The following is a 16,142-nucleotide window of genomic DNA, read 5'->3' as shown; positions in this document are numbered from 1 at the left end:
AAAATGCTGCTGTGGCTGCAGGCTGCTGTAATAAAGGTGTTTCCAGGTGAAGGTGTCATGTGACAGACATGGCTGCCGTCAGGGAAACGCTGATTTAACGACGCTTGGCATCAGAAGAAGCGGTTTAAGGCTCGGTTAAACTCCGTAGCAGCCTGAACGTGATGCTGCTCCTGGAAAAACCCATAAAGCTGAGATGGTGTGCGGGCGGAGGAGCATGTAGGCGGCGCCGGTACCGCTGGTACCGCTGGTACCGCTGGTACCGGTACCAAAGACACGAGGAAGCCGTTAAACGTCGTAGCTAACGTGATTCCTGGCACACTTAATGACGTAAAATGTTGGCTCATAACGTCTGGTTCAATATTAAAAATGAGAAAACCAGACAGAATTATCAGCTTATGTGCAAAGAATAAAAGTTATCCACCATTAATAATTCATGCAGAAGAAACACTTTTCATGTTCTTCTATATCAGCCCCATGAAAGCAGAACGTCTGAGAATAAACAGAATAAAGCACTTTATTATTATTCATAATAATACTAATATTATTATTCAGCTAAAGGGAAAAGCTGAGAGTAAATTCATGGGATAAAAGGCTTAAAATTCATTAAAACGTCTGCAGGGCTCTTATTGTGAAGGTTGGCAGGAAGTTCCGTTTCACTTAATCTGTGGTTTTGATGGTTCCCCCAAAGAAAACGGCTTTCGTTTCGGTTCTTTCGGCGGTCCGGTTGAACGTAGCCTGAGGCGGCGCTGGTAGTCCAGGTTCTCCTGTGGTTCCCAGAAGGTTCCATCTGATAAGAACCTTTGACTGCTCAGTCCACACCGAGGGAAAATAACCGGGTCAGGTTAGGTTCTCTGAGCCGGTTCTGATGGGAACCAGGGCTGAGATACGGAGACCCAGACAGGACCGCTTCATCTGGTTCTACCTTTAGTTGCCTTTAGTTGAGCTGCATGCTGGGAAATGTTCTGGAGCAGATCTGGGTTCTTCCAGCCCTGAAGGAACCGGTTCCCAGCATGGAGGCAGCAGAGGAACGTTTCCGTGTGGCGATAATTATTTTAGTCCTTTAGATTTATGATCAATTCTTTCAGGTGAAATCATTCAGAAACAAAAGCTGGTTCCTCTGCAGACGTTCTGGACGTTCTGCCAGGTTCCTCTGCAGAGGTTCTGGATGTTCTGCCCGGTTCCTCTGCAGATGTTCTGCCCGGTTCCTCTGCAGATGTTCTGCCCAGTTCCTCTGCAGACGTTCTGCCAGGTTCCTCTGCAGACGTCCTGGACGGTTCCTCTGCAGACGTTCTGCCCGGTTCCTCTGCAGACATTTTGGACGTTCTGCCAGGTTCCTCTGCAGATGTTCTGCCCGGTTCCTCTGCAGACGTTCTGCCCAGTTCCTCTGCAGAGGTTCTAGACGTCCTGGATGGTTCCTCTGCAGAAGTTCTGCCCGGTTCCTCTGCAGACGTTCTGCCCGGTTCCTCTGCAGACGTTCTGCCAGTTCCTCTGCAGACGTTCTGCCCGGTTCCTCTGCAGATGTCCTGCCCGGTTCCTCTGCAGACGTCCTGCCCGGTTCCTCTGCAGACGTTCTAGACATTCTACCAGGTTCCTCTGCAGACGTTCTGGACGTTCTGCCCAGTTCCTCTGCAGAGGTTCTGGACATTCTGCCAGGTTCCTCTGCAGACGTTCTCCCAGACGTTCTAGAGCAGCTGAGACGTGCCCGCTGACAGGAACCTTGTGCTTTGTCTGCAGAACCCCATCCCCAGCTTCCACCTCCCCATGAACCTGTCGGATTGGTTCCCTCAGCAGCGCATGAAGACCAAGCGGCAGGAGATCAAGGAGCTGATCCTGAAGATCAAAGATCAACAAGAGCTGGACAAGAAGGAGTCCGACTAGGCGGCGGCCCGGTTCCCCCGGTTCTCCCGGTTCTCCCGGGTCCTCAGCCACGAACAGCAGACTTTAAATTTGTACGGAGTGAGACGTGTAAATACGCTGCCTTTGTAGTTCCCTTTTTCAGGACTCACGGGAGAAGTGGCCCGTTAAGTTATGGTGTCATTCAGGTTCTGCTCGCTCCAGGAGGTTCTGGTCAGAGCCGGCGCCGCTCCTGGAGCGTTCTAGGCCTGCCCTGCTTAGCGGAGCGTGCTGATAATAAACGTTGTAAGTATTGTCAGTCGGTAGCTTCTTGTTGTGTGTCTGGAGTGGAGTGCAGGAATTTACAGCATTAAAATTAAACTTAGATGCAAGAGCCGCTCCGTGAACTCTTCTGTCTGCTGCTCGTCTGACCAAGGTAAGAAGTTCTGGTGCTGCTGGGCCTCCAGGTACCGACCCAAAGAGTCCCCGTAGGTTCTACAGGAGCCCTCAGAACAGAACCATTACATACACCAAATAAAAAAGTCCCGTCAGCTTTTCTTCTCATCGTGGTGAAATCTGAATAAAGGTTTCAGGTCACTGTTCATTTATTATTCATTATTAAATAATAATGATCATTTATTTATGTTCAGAAGTTTACATACACTAAGATCAACGCCCAGATGATGATGTCATGTCTTTGGAAGCTCCTGATTGGTTGCTTTGAGACACCTGTGGATGTTTTAAAGGCGCCTGGACCAGCCAGGATATCAGCGCTCTGGATTATTTTTTTTATACCTTTATTTCTAAAGGCAAGTCATTAAGAAAAAGTTCTTATTTACAATGGCAGCCTGACAAGTGGAGTAACCACTTAGGAAATGGGAAGTAGGGCTAAAATAAATAAATATATTAGTAATACATACATGAAATACAATTTAAAACACAACAGACAACCAAAGTCTCTAGTCTGGTTCATCCTAAACGTCTGAAGGCGCCAGTAAGATCACCACAGGACGGTCCATCACTCAGAAAGGAGACGGTTCTGTGTCCCAGAGATTCAATTACATTTTATTTATATAGCTCCAATTCACATCCTATCATCATCAAGGCTCTTTCTAAAGTCAGACTCCATCAGATCCTCCAGGTTGGTGAGAAAGTTTCCTCTCTAAGGAAACCCAGCAGGTTGCATCAAGTCTCTCCAAGCAGCATTCACTCCTCCTGAAAGAGCGTAGAGCCACAGTGGACAGTCGTCTGCATTGTTGATGGCTTTGCAGCAATCCCTCATACTGAGCATGCATGAAGCGACAGTGGAGAGGAAAACTCCCCTTTAACAGGGAGGAGAACCTCCAGCAGAACCAGAACCAGGCTCAGTGTGAACGCTCATCTGCCTCCACCCACTGGGGCTTAGAGAAGACAGAGCAGAGACACAGAAAGCACAGAAGCTCACATTGACCCAGGTGTACTTTCTATGTTAGAGAAGACAGAGCAGAGACACAGAAAACTCAGAAGCTCACATTGACCCAGGAGTACTTTCTATGTTAGAGAAGACAGAGCAGAGACACAGAAAGCTCAGAAGCTCACATTGACCCAGGAGTACTTTCTATGTTAGAGAAGACAGAGCAGAGACACAGAAAGCACAGAAGCTCACATTGACCCAGGAGTACTTTCTATGTTAGATGGTAATAGAGGATAGCAGCATAACTACAGAGATAGCTCAGGGTCTGAGATGTGCATCAACACCTGGTGAAGATGCTAGCTAAGCTGGGAGGCGTCATCATCACCAGTGAAACGAGTCCTGGACCCACAGGGGCTGCAAAAGGAGACGGGGATGAGGAAGTGAAAGTCTGGAGGAAGTGAAAGTCTGGAGACATGTCCAGTGGCTCAGTGGCATGAAGAAACTAAAAATGAACAGTGTGACCATAATGAGCATCGTTACCTCTGGGGGAAGGAGGAGGAATGTTTGCAGCCTGAGAACAGCGTCCCAGCAGTGAAACACGGGGGGGCAGCATCATGCTGTGGGCTGGTGCGCTTCACTAAACATGAGAAAAGAAGATTATGTGGAAATTATGAAGCAACGGCTCAAGACGGAGAGAAAGTGGAAGCTTGGACATAAACGGGTCTTCCAGATGGACCGGTTCCAGAATGGCTTCAGGGGAACAGAGTCGATGTTCTGGAGCAGCGATCACAGCCCTGATCTCACTCCTGAACATTTGTGGGCGGAGCCGGACCGGCAGCTCCAAACTGGGTCAGCGCCACCGGTTCTGTCAGCAGGAACGGGCCAAAGATCCTGCAAACGTTTAAAAGCAACGGTAGCAAATATGAACAACACGTATGTAAACTTCTGACCTTCAGGAAGACAATAAAACAATGTTTAAAAAGTATCAATAATTCTGGTAGTTCTGACGGACTGAAGGCGGAAAAGGTTCAGATTTCATGTCTGACTGGGAGAAAAAGGCAGATTTTTAGGTGGCGTATGTAAACTTCTGGCTGAAAAAGATCTGTGCTCCGTGTTTGATGGGTTTTCAGCGCCGTTCACACATCTGTCAGGAGAAATAACTGTTAGAAACATCTGTTTTAGACTGCAGTTCACTTTGTTTTAAATCAGCATGATGGAGATTCTTTCAATGCCAAGAGATTAAATGAAAAACTTCCTAAAATGAACTTTGCTCTATTTTCCTGGAGGATCAGCTGAATGAATATTTATAAATAAATAAAATATTCTGAGCTCACGTCCGTCCATCAGACGTCTGGGTGCTGTGGCAGAGGAGCAGGATCTAAGATCTCATTTTCTGAAAATCAGGATGTAATTTTGACCTCTATGGGCTTCCATAGAGAACAGCAGCCATGCTGAACAAGTTTAAGATAAATTGTTGTTAAAATATTGTAAAGAAGAACTGAATTTACTCATTTAGCTTTTTAAAAGTTAGTTTAGGTTAGCAGAAGTGACGCCTGCTCTCAGCTCATGGTGTAAAACCAGCAGCAAACATTTATAGCTTTATTGTTTATGGCAGCAGGGCGGCCATCTTGTTTCACCAGCATGATCCACAGCTTGTTGCACTTTACATTCAGGTTGACTCCCAGACGAAATGCTGGACATAAAAGCAAGTTTTTAAAATTATTTAATTTTGTGAAATGAGAAGGAGGAAAAAAATATGGTATAATAAAATCAGAGACTTCTGACGGCTGCATAGCATCAGTCCAACAGCCTTAGCTTTAGCTTTAGCCTTAGCCTTAGCTTTAGCCTTAGCCTTAGCTTTAGCCTTAGCCTAAACCCGACAACCTAAGGCTCCAGCCATGACCGTTCTGTCTAATGTGGGAAAAGTTTAGTTGTCTTTGCCATGCACTCACCATGAAGTTCTGATGCCATCAGAGAGAACTAGGCATGGTAACCGCTGATGCTGATAAGATGAATTTGGGCCTATCGCATGAATCTCAACAAGCTATAGGCCTGCTAAGAATCAAGCTCATTTTTTCATCCTGAACCTGATGGGTCATCCGCTTATATCAGACCAGTGGGACTGTCGCAGAGATGCTGAAGCTGCAGGCGTTTATTCTCCAGAGGTCAGATGGACCGACCCTGCAACGTTAAACCTTCCTACATGCAGCAAAATCTACCTCCTCTCAGGACGGCCGCCTTAAATACTCTAAACCAAAATCTGACCAGATTCTGCCATTCATCTACACACAAGTCAATTACCATCAAGGATTAAATGCTTTATATTTTAAACGTACAACGGCCCTGGTTATGAGAACACCAGGCCTCTCCTGGGACCTCGCCATGGTGTCCAGACCCGGATCAGGACACTTTGGTCCAAACAGCAAAGACAGGTGAGTAGTTATTCCTTAACGAGCCGTTGCTTCACATATATTCCTCTAGAATGCACATAGAGTTGAGCTTAGTTGCTGCAGGGTAATAACTCTTCACAGACAATCGCCTCACTTCTTAACGAGGAGACGCTGTGCAGGACTTGGAGCATGCTAATTATTAAAATGCTCAATAAACAATATAAACTTCTTGTGTGCCTAAAGTGCCGTGCTGAATAAAGAGCTGCCCAGCTTCCCACAGTAAAAATGGCGCCGCCTACAAAGACAAAAAAAAGAGAAAATTGAAAAAATTAAACATGGGGAAAAAAAAGAAAATTAGTTTTTTTTAAAAATAATCTGAGAAAACAATTACTGTTGAAACCTTTTTTGATTAAGAACTATTCAAAGTTTAAATTTTTTGTATTGCATTTTTTTATTTACATTTACAAAACGTGTTATTTGCAACAATAACGGAACAAAATTCCCTCCACTTGGTTCTGCGCCACATTCAGAGCTCTGATCTGGGTTTATCTTTGCTGCGGTCGTCACTTTAACAAGCAGCGCTTCGTTATTGCATATTTTGTAAGAAAGGAGAATAATATAAAGATTTTCTGGCTTGAGACAGAAAAGAAGCATCTAGTGTCAGCATCAGCCACAGGAGGAAATGTGGTTTATGAAATGTTCTTACATTTACCAGAATGCAAAGCTTGATAAAATATATACTCACTGAAAAGTTAATTTCAGTGATTAAAATCTAAAAGTGAAACTCTGACAGAGGACCGGCCCCTTTCATCCTTTATTAATGAATTATTAACCTTCCACTCCGCGTTTCCACTGTGGAAAGGCTGGAGGACAACAGCGCCCCCTGCGGGCAGCCCCGCTCCGCCCGGAGCTATAAAGGCGGCGTGTGACGTCACGGGGCTGTTTCCCAGGATCGCTGCGGGAGAGGGGAGCTGCTGCTCGGGAAGAGAGTGGACCAAGCCGCCGGCTGGAGGGACGCAGTTTGTTTCCGGACCGCCAGCTGAAGCCGCGCTTTGCTTTCTGCGGATCTAAAATAATTTCTGCTCTAATTTTGACCCAAACCGAGTTCCGTCCAGGAGAGCCAGGTAAGAACCGGCTTTAACACCGGGAGGTTCGGGCTGGGGAGACCGAGCTGGTAGCTAGCTGGCGGGGCTACAGAGCTCAGCGTCCCGGTTCGAGTGGCGGAACCTGTGTGAGGGTGTGTCGGTACCGAACTGCGAGCCGAACCCCTGACCATGGCGGGTCTAATTTAAGCAGCAGGTAAGAACAACCTGCGGCGGGATGTTTTTATTCTAAAGGTGAGATTTGTCGAACCGACCTGCCGCTCAGCTTTGTGCGCCGCGCCTCCCACCGAACTCCATGCAATAAAGAGCCAATTTAGAGCGGAGCCGGAGCCGGCAGAAGGCAGCGGGTGTGGGGGGGTTTATGTCCCCTCAGTCCGGTGGAGCTGGGTCGGAACCGTGGATCCGCGGAGGAAACACCCAGACACGGAGGGCTGCGCTAGTGTGATCCCAGGAAGAGGAGCCGTGCTGCGGCCTGCAGCTGACAGGAGGCTGCTGCTGAGCCTGGGAAGCAGAACCGATGGACCTGCTCTGAATGGCAAGTGTGGACCGGGCTGGTTCGGGTGTGTTAGCGTGACGGGGCTGATGGTCCAGGGAAGCAGGTTACATAAGACCTCCCTGCTGCTGTCTCCTTTTGTTCAGCAACTCTGGCCAGAACTTGTTGCAGCAACCTTGGTGTAGCCCAGCGGCTCCTCGGCAGGATGCTCCAGGTGCGCAGGGAAGGGAACCATCGACAGGTATCAGGAGTCCGGCCTGCACTAGTGGACCTGAACCCGCTGCGGGGCGGAGGCCTCGGCCCGTGGTTTCCTCATACCTGCAGTGGACTTTGACTTTTGCCTCCTCCTGGTTTTATCAGCGCAGAGCCATAAAGTGGCCTGCTTCCTCTGGCCTTCATCCACCCTGGTCTTCCTCAGCACATGGACCATGTCTGGTTCCAGGAAGTGTGGAGCGGTTGACCAGGCCTGGGAATGAGGCAGCAGGAAGGTTCTTCCTGACTGGACCCGTCCTCCCTGGGCCCGGTGCCGCCCAGCCCGGTATCGGGTCGCTGGGTCAGAGTCTGCTGAGACCTTCAGGACTTCCAGGATGTTCCAGACAGTTTATCAGGAAGTAAATAAATGTAAATAGTCTGACGTCAAGTGTTTGGTGTAAGCAGACCCAGGATCTGCAGGCAAAGCAGCAAATCACCACAGTAGTGGGGGGGGGGGGGGGTGTATTTATTCAGGAAATCCCAAATATGGGCATAGTTCCTCACCTGGTCTGGGTCAGGTGACTGATGGCGCCTAATGGATCCCATTGATCGGCTCGTTTGTTGCCATAGTAACATATAAAGTAGGTTGTTGCACGGTTCTGGTTCAGTCTGTGCCTCCCTGCTGAAAATGTTCTGGTTCTGGTTCTGTCTGTGCCTCCCTGCTGAAAATGTTCTGGTTCTGTCTGATTCTAAACGGCTACTTTTACTCCCAGATATTTAATTAGTTTTTGAAGGAAAGTATTTCCTGCAGGAGAAAAAGGTTCTACGCTCAGCAGAACCCGGCTGCAAAGCTGCTGACTGGGTTTGGGTCGTCAGGCGGATCAGAATCATGGTTTCTGGAAGGTTTCTGCCGTTAGGTTCTGGAGAACAGCCGCAGCGACCCGGTTTCAATGAATAAATCAAACCGGGTCGTCAGTTATGCTAGCGGGCCTCCTGCCGGTCCTGGACCTGTACATGATGGACGGTTCTGATGATCCTCTCTGCAGGCCTAGTCGCTGCAGTTTGGACCCGTGTAGTTTTCTGGATCAGCACCAGACTGTGGTTCTGTGGTTCTGTGGACTGGTGGACACGGTTCTACAAGCCTAAATATGTCGGTGAAGATGAGGGTCGCCATCAGAACCCGGTTCCACTCGGACACTAGAGGAAAATCTAATATCACTATTTATTTCATTTATTGATATAAAGCGCGCCCTGAATTATTATATGATTTATTTCATGATTTATTTCATTTATTGATATAAATCATATAATAAATAATATAATAAATCATATAATGAACCTGATTCATTATATGATTTATTTAATGATTCATTATATGATTTATATCATTATTTATTTCATTTATTGATATAAATCATATAATAAATCATATAATAAATCATATAATGAACCTGATTCATTATATGATTTATTTAATGATTCATTATATGATTTATATCATTATTTATTTCATTTATTGATATAAATCATATAATAAATCATATAATAAATCATATAATGAACCTGATTCATTATATGATTTATTTAATGATTCATTATATGATTTATATCATTATTTATTTCATTTATTGATATAAAGCGCGCCCTGATTCATTATATGATTTATATAATGCCACGTCACTGATCCAGAGCCGTTTCAGAACCAGAACCAGCTGGTCTGGGTCCTCCTCACACTCATGTCTTGGACCTGGAACCGTTCTGAGCAGAATCAAAGATCTCTGGGGGGGGGGGGGGGCTGGCTGCCGGCCTGTAGTGGTTCCTCCAGACATGCGTCTCACTGAGGATAAGCCGTTTATCTGTGTCTTTATCCACTGGGATTACATGGCCTGGGATGCCGGGTCGGGCCTGGGATGCCGGTGGTTCTGGATGCCGGGTGGTTCTGGATGCCGGGTGGTTCTGGATGCCGGGTGGTTCTGGAGCTGGCAGGTCCAGGACGGGTCCAGATGCTGCCTGGCTCATTGGATCGTCTGCAGAGCTGCAAGGTGGTGTTGGTTCCATCGGGTCTCCAGACCTGTTGCAGAACCAACTGGACCTGCAGAACATGCGTCTGCTTTAATGACGGGTCCGCTTCACACTTCTGGTCCTTTGCTGTCGTTTCCATCGTTACCAGAACTGAAGGGAACCCAAATCATGGAGGAGGAGCCCAGAACTCCCCCCCCCCCAGTAATTAGGGGGATGTGAGCTGATTTAGTCACAGCCTGCTGAGCAGAGCGATGGCTTCTGTGGGGGGGGGGGGGGTTCTGCTCTCTGAGGGGCTCAAAGACTCAGATTACTGGAATAAACCAATAAAGGCGATAATATACCAATAAAAAAACAATAATAACTGATATATCAATAATAATTGATAATAAACCAATAATAACTGATAAACCAATAACTGATAATAAACCAATAATAACTGATAATAAACCAATAATAACTGATAAACCAATAACTGATAATAAACCAATAATAACTGATAATATACCAATAACTGATAATAAACTGATAATATACCAATAAAAAAACAATAATAACTGATATATCAATAATAACTGATAATAAACCAATAATAACTGATAAACCAATAACTGATAATAAACCAATAATAACTGATAATAAACCAATAATAACTGATAAACCAATAACTGATAATAAACCAATAATAACTGATAATATACCAATAAAAAAACAATAATAACTGATATATCAATAATAACTGATAATAAACCAATAATAACTGATAAACCAATAACTGATAATAAACCAATAACTGATAATAAACCAATAACAGCAGCTTTGGTTCCTCTGGACCTTCAGACACTGCAGAACGAACAGAACCGCCGGGCTTCATGCGGTTCCTCACGGACTGCAGGCGGGCCGGTCCAGTCTCCCTGCCGTTCTGTCCCTCAGCCAGCCGTGCGGTTCTGTCTGGAGCTGACTGGGTTTTAGGTTCTACATGCACCTGTGGGTCAGCACCAGCCACGCAGCAGAACCTTCCAAAACCAGGAAGTTCTTGGTTTCCAGAACCCGACCCAAAATGTCCTGTAGCCCATAATCTGGGCCGGCAGGAGAACCCGTCTGATTGGGTTTGTTCTGTTGGCGGCTGATGATGCAGCGCTGTGAGGGGTCAGAGGTCACGGCTGGCCAGGTTAGATGGGCAGAACCGTGTTCTGGTTTATCTGGAGCGGGTTCTGAAAGGACCGGACTGCAGTGGCGCCGCTCAGACACGCCCGGCACGGCGCCGCACCCTCGGGTCGGGCCTTCTGAAGATGGTTCTGGCAGCAAACAGTGCGGCTGCCTTCAGCCTTTGTCTGCCGGCACACCTGGCTGTCCAGGTGAGCTCCGGCGCCGCTGGAGGTCACCTGCGGCTGCGCTTTGAAACCGGATCCCTGCCAGAGCCAGGTGTTCCCTCACCTGGGTGGAGGTCCGCGGTTTTAGCCGGGCGTTGGCTTCAGGTTCTACTGCATTCACGGCGGCTGGAGCAGGGCGGGGCACACCTGGCCCCGCTCACACAGGTGTTCCTCCACCTGTCTGTGTCTGACGGCTGCAGTGCAGCAGGACTGTCTCCCTCAGCATGACGCTGCCACCGCCGGGCGCCCCGCCCTCTGACCACAGCGCCTTCATGGCGTCCTCTCAGCTCCTCATGTTCCTGCAGCTGCAGCCAGGTGGCGCTGAAGAGTCCGGCTGAGACGCGCCTCACATGAATACCTGGTGCAGTCTGTTATTTCTGTCATTTCTCTCTGACATTGTTATTTTCTGTTTCTCCCCCTGTTTGTGATGGAAATGTTGAGGAGGAAGCTGGAGCTGTTGGTTCTGATCCGCACTGTGAGAAATGTGGTGGTTCTGGTCCGTTCATACCTGTTTCCATCTTTACGGGTCATGTTTTGTTTCCTCTGGGTTATTTTTGGCCTCCGCTGAGCCTCCCGGACCTTTCCGCTCTGCTGCTTTGAGATCAGTTATGCAACATCATCCACACTGAACATGAAGAGCAGCTTCTCCATCTTCATGCCAACACGCTGCTCGTTTCTGGGTCCGCCTTCTGGGTCGGCGCCGGCTGCAGGAACCGGGCCTTCCTCCTCTGTCAGACCCGCAGAGATGCTGAGGGAGGTAAAGGCTGGACCAGAACAAACGTGAACTATATGACCTAAATTATAAATTATCTTTACTGCTGTATTTTCTGAAACAGAACATACGTCCAACAAAGCCACAGAACGCAACCAGGCGTCAATAATGTGAGTCAGACTAAAAACATGAACTGCAGCCTCATCATCTCTATTGGAGCTGAAATTAATAAAATCTTCCAGCTTAGATATTTAGTCTCCATGGAAGCTGCGAAGCCATTTGCCTGATAATGTGTTGATGATGCAATCAGATGTTACTATTGCAGAATAAATGATCAATCTACACAAAACAACCAACATGCTCCATGATGACATATTCAGCACTGAAATATTTGCAGAATATTTTCCTTAGAGATCAACTCCAGCAGGTTCCACGGGTTCCTGCTTGGTTCTGCTCTAATTCTCAGATTCAGAACCTGCTACTATTAGCCACATTAGCTTCCACTAGCTTTAAATGGTTTAAATGTTTTGTTGCTTTATAATTTACCAGCTGCCTGAGCCGTCAGCCGATGGACATTTTCCTGAGGTGATTCAAACCGCAGCAGGAAAATGGGAAGCTCATCTGGACGGGGAAGCTCAGACTGATGAGACTTATGAAGCTAATGTTTAACCTGACAGCGTTAGGTTATGTTGCCTGGGGGGTTTGCTGCTTCACTGTTGCAGAGCCAGGAACTTTACTGGAGCTTGTCACGTTGCTCCAAACATCAGTGCATGGTGCTAGCTTGTGTCGTTAGCTTGGGACGCTAGCTTGTGTCGTTAGCTTGTGGCACTAGCTTGTCTAAATGATCAATCTACACAAAACAACCAACACGGTTCTGGTGCAAACATATTTTTACCGTGTAAATCAGGTTCTGCGCCATGATTATATATTCAGCGCTGAAATATTTCTGTCTTTCTGCTAACCTTGCAGAATATTTTCCTCAGAGGTCAGCTTGTGGTGCTAGCTTGTGTTGTTAGCTCGGGGCGCTAGCTTGTGTTGTTAGCTTGGGACGCTAGCTTGTGTTGTTAGCTTGGGATGCTAGCTTGTGTTGTTAGCTTGGGACGCTAGCTTGTGTTGTTAGCTTGGGGCGCTAGCTTGTCTAAATGATCAATCTACACAAAACAACCAACACGGTTCTGGTGCAAACATATTTTTTCCGTGTAAATCAGGTTCTGCTCCATAATGATATATTCAGCGCTGAAATATTTCTGTCTTTCTGCTAACCTTGCAGAATATTTTCCTCAGAGGTCAGCTTGTGGTGCTAGCTTGTGTAGTTAGCTTGGGGCACTAGCTTGTGTTAGCATGTGGTGCTAGCTTGTGTTGTTAGCTCGGGGCGCTAGCTTGTGTTGTTAGCTTGGGGTGCTAGCTTGTGTTAGCTAGGGGCGCTAGCTTGTGTTGTTAGCTTGGGACGCTAGCTTGTGTTGTTAGGTTGGGACGCTAGCTCGTGTTGTTAGCTTGGGGCGCTAGCTAGTGTTGTTAGCTTGGGGCGCTAGCTCGTGTTGTTAGCTTGGGGCGCTAGCTCGTGTTGTTAGCTTGGGGCGCTAGCTCGTGTTGTTAGCTTGGGGCGCTAGCTCGTGTTGTTAGCTTGGGGCGCTAGCTTTTGTTAGCTCGTGGTGCTAGCTTGTGCTAGCTTGTAGCGATAGCTCGTGTTGTTAGCTTAGCTAATTGAGTTTTTTCTTGGCCGTCTGCCTTACAGGGAAAGTTCCTGTGAATAACTCCTCTGTGGATAAAGAGGCTCTGGTGTTTTTCTGGCTGAACTCGACCTGCTAGCAGAGGTTCAGCTTCCAGCAGCAGGTTGTTGTTGAGCTGAGCTGCAGGGAGGCTGATGTTCTCTGCTGCTGCAGCTCTGGGTCCCCAGAAGGGCCACAATTGGAGCACATGGGTTCCTTTATATCCTTTGGAAAGGAACCTTGCAGCAGAACCAGAACATGGATCCTGATCCTGTGGAAGTGGGACCATTACTGGGTCTATGGTGGTCCATCAACCTCTGAGGTTCCTGGAAGCAGGTGTGATTACTTCCTAACCTGGAAGCAGGTGTGATTACTTTCTAACCTGGAAGCAGGTGTGATTACTTTCTAACGGCTGCTAATTGCTGGCTGTGAATCAAACGCCGCGGGCCGGACCGGGTCAGAGATGCAGCCATCCCTGGCGGCACCATCATCTCAGAGGTCTGCAGGAGGATTCATGTTACGGACCGGTACCAGTAGGACCGGTACTGGTACCAGTAGGACCGGTACCGGTAGGACCGGTTGTCAGCGTTTCTGTGGGTCAGAACCAGCGGCCCGTCTGTGTAATGAACAACCTGAGCTGCTGCTGCCACATTTTATCAGGCAGACTTTGGCTGAAGCGGGGATGACTGCAGTCAATCTTTAAACCGGGTCAGCACTTCACAAAGTCCTGCCGTCGGCGGGAATGAGCGGCGCCGGCCCGATTGGGCCGGGGGGGGATGCGGTCCCTGAGGAAACATTAGCCAGCGAATGCTTCAGGAAGGAGGTTTTACTGGAGAACCATAAAGTTCCTGCTTTATGGCGTTTCTATAACTCAGTAACGATTTATCTCAGGTCAGCTGAGCTGCATGTGGAACCGTCACGCTTTGGGTCCGGTTCGCTGACTGGACCGGTTCTGGAGGGCCAGGATGCAGTCTTTGGGTCCGGTTCACTGACTGGACCGGTTCTGGAGGGCCAGGATGCAGTCTTTGGGTCCGGTTCGCTGACTGGACCGGTTCTGGAGGGCCAGGATGCCAGGACCCGATGGTGTTGGTTCTGCCCGCATCACCGCGTCCATCCAGATGCTGGGATCTGGACCGGAACCAAAGACTGGATCCAAGCAGCTCGTTGAGGGTGTGGCTGTCCTGACCCGGTTCTGGCTGACCCGGTTCTGGCTGACCCAGTTTGGTCCAAGCTTCCGCTGACGGATCTCACTGCGGAGAGAAGACCCTGGTCCACTGCAAGGAGCAGAACCAGCACCTAACCCGAACCAGAACCAGAACAAAATCCTCTTAAAGCCCAGGACTGTGCCGTGTAGGATAGAACTTTGGAACCGGTCCCTAAATCTGGACCCAGCTCAGCAGAACCGTCAGACAGAACCAGTTCATTGGAGCATAAGTGAGACGTGTTCCCTGGTACCGACTGTCTCTGAGCAGAACCAGCCGGCCCGCAGGAGAAGCTCTAAGCGGTCCGGTAGGCCCGCCCTCAGCTGGTTCTGTTCTCCACGTGACCGGGCCGAGCCGGCGCTGAGCTCAGAGCTCCAACAATCAGCTGATTGTCTGCCGGGGCGTGGGATGACACGGCCGACCCAAACAGTACTTCCTGTCAGCGCCGTCCTCTCAGGAGGCCCGCATGCTGCAGCGGGTTCTGCCAGAACCGGCCAGAACCGGGCTTACGGGTCCTGCTGGGTACCGGCTTCCAGGCCGGTCTGTGGGGCAGAAGGTCCAGAAGTATAATCTGTCAGCATTACAGCTGTTTAAGCCCAAAAGGTTCTGGATGTTGGACCCAAAAGGTTCTGGATGTTGGACCCAGGAGGAAAAAAACTGTTAGATTGATCAAACTCAGAACCGGGTCAGGAAGAGTCCAATTTCCTGTGAGCCCGTCAAAGTTTGAATGATGGTTCTGATGGGATGGACGCGTTCCAGCGGTCCAAACAGAACCGGGCTTGTCTCTCTTGTTACTAAAATCCCATTAGTCAACATTAACCCTGCAGCGCTGGTTCTGAACCATCAGAACCGGGTCAGACTGCATAGATGTGCGTGCTGGCCTGGGTTTGGGTCCAATCAGACAGTTCTACCCAGGTGACCCGGCAGGTCCATTTGTAGAGCCTTCAGACTGGTTTAAGGTTCTGGTCCGATTGGTTCTGGTGGTCGAAAATGGGCCGGTTGTGTCTAAACGTCTGGGAGTCGGTTCTGTTGGCTGAAAGGTTCAGTTCCTACTGGACCTGTGCGTCCTCCATCCGGTTCTGATTTGCCTTCTCTGTCAGAACCACCGAGCGGTCCAGTTCAGCCTCCTCGGCCCGGTCAGAGCAGAACCAACTGGTTTCACTATTAAAACATGTTCTGGTGCTGAGGAGGGAGGGTTCTGGTTCTGGTGCTAAGGGTTCTGGTGCTGAGGAGAGTTCTGGTTCTGGTCCATTTTACCTTAAAATGGGGATGAATGAGGTGACCTCCTGAACCGGACCGAGCTGGGAGCAGCAGAACCCAGACTGGGTCGATGCAGCAGATTCTGGTCTTTATGGGTCTTTGTTCTGGTTCTGTAATGTCCGTCCCTCAGTCGGTACCTGGGCCTCCTTTTGGACCAGTCCAGAACCGGTCTGGTTTTAAAGGGCCTCCCTTACATCTGGGTGACCCGCTAACTGGAGAGGCCCGGCGGTTCTGGACCCGCTCAGATGTTGCTTCCAGAACCTCCTGGACCCGGGTCTGGAGGTCTGTAGGTTTCCCTCTCTGGATGCTCAGAAGTGGTTCTGGTGGTCCGATGACGCCAGCCAGGTTCTGGTCAGGTTCTGGTCAAGTTCTGGTCAGGCAGGTGGACCTGCAGCTCAGCAAATGACACAGTGGGTCGTTGGAGAGTGAAACCCAACCGGGCCGAAGGTTCTGGAACCGTCTC

General features: G+C 48.6%; 2 protein-coding genes across 12 annotated transcripts in view; both read left to right on the top strand.

Annotated features, from left to right (window-relative positions):
• senp6a (SUMO specific peptidase 6a) overlaps nt 1–2,225 on the top strand; it is a 30,126-nt gene extending 27,901 nt beyond the window's left edge. For both annotated transcript variants that reach the window (XM_036130412.1, XM_036130413.1), the window contains one exon: nt 1,735–2,225. In XM_036130412.1, coding sequence (XP_035986305.1) covers nt 1,735–1,878 — 144 coding nt within the window. In that variant the 3' untranslated portion in view covers nt 1,879–2,225. The remainder of the gene's footprint in view (nt 1–1,734) is intronic.
• Nucleotides 2,226–6,545: 4,320 nt separating this feature from the next.
• LOC105934395 (unconventional myosin-VI) overlaps nt 6,546–16,142 on the top strand; it is a 51,182-nt gene continuing 41,585 nt past the window's right edge. For all 10 annotated transcript variants that reach the window (XM_012874346.3, XM_021322440.2, XM_021322438.2 and 7 more), the window contains exon 1: nt 6,546–6,740. The gene's annotated coding sequence lies outside the window, so the exon portion shown is untranslated. The remainder of the gene's footprint in view (nt 6,741–16,142) is intronic.

This window comes from Fundulus heteroclitus, unplaced genomic scaffold, assembly GCF_011125445.2.
Source record: "Fundulus heteroclitus isolate FHET01 unplaced genomic scaffold, MU-UCD_Fhet_4.1 scaffold_36, whole genome shotgun sequence".
Classification (NCBI taxonomy): domain Eukaryota; kingdom Metazoa; phylum Chordata; class Actinopteri; order Cyprinodontiformes; family Fundulidae; genus Fundulus; species Fundulus heteroclitus.
Note: the sequence above shows the minus strand (reverse complement) of the source record. Positions and strands in the feature narration are given on the sequence as shown.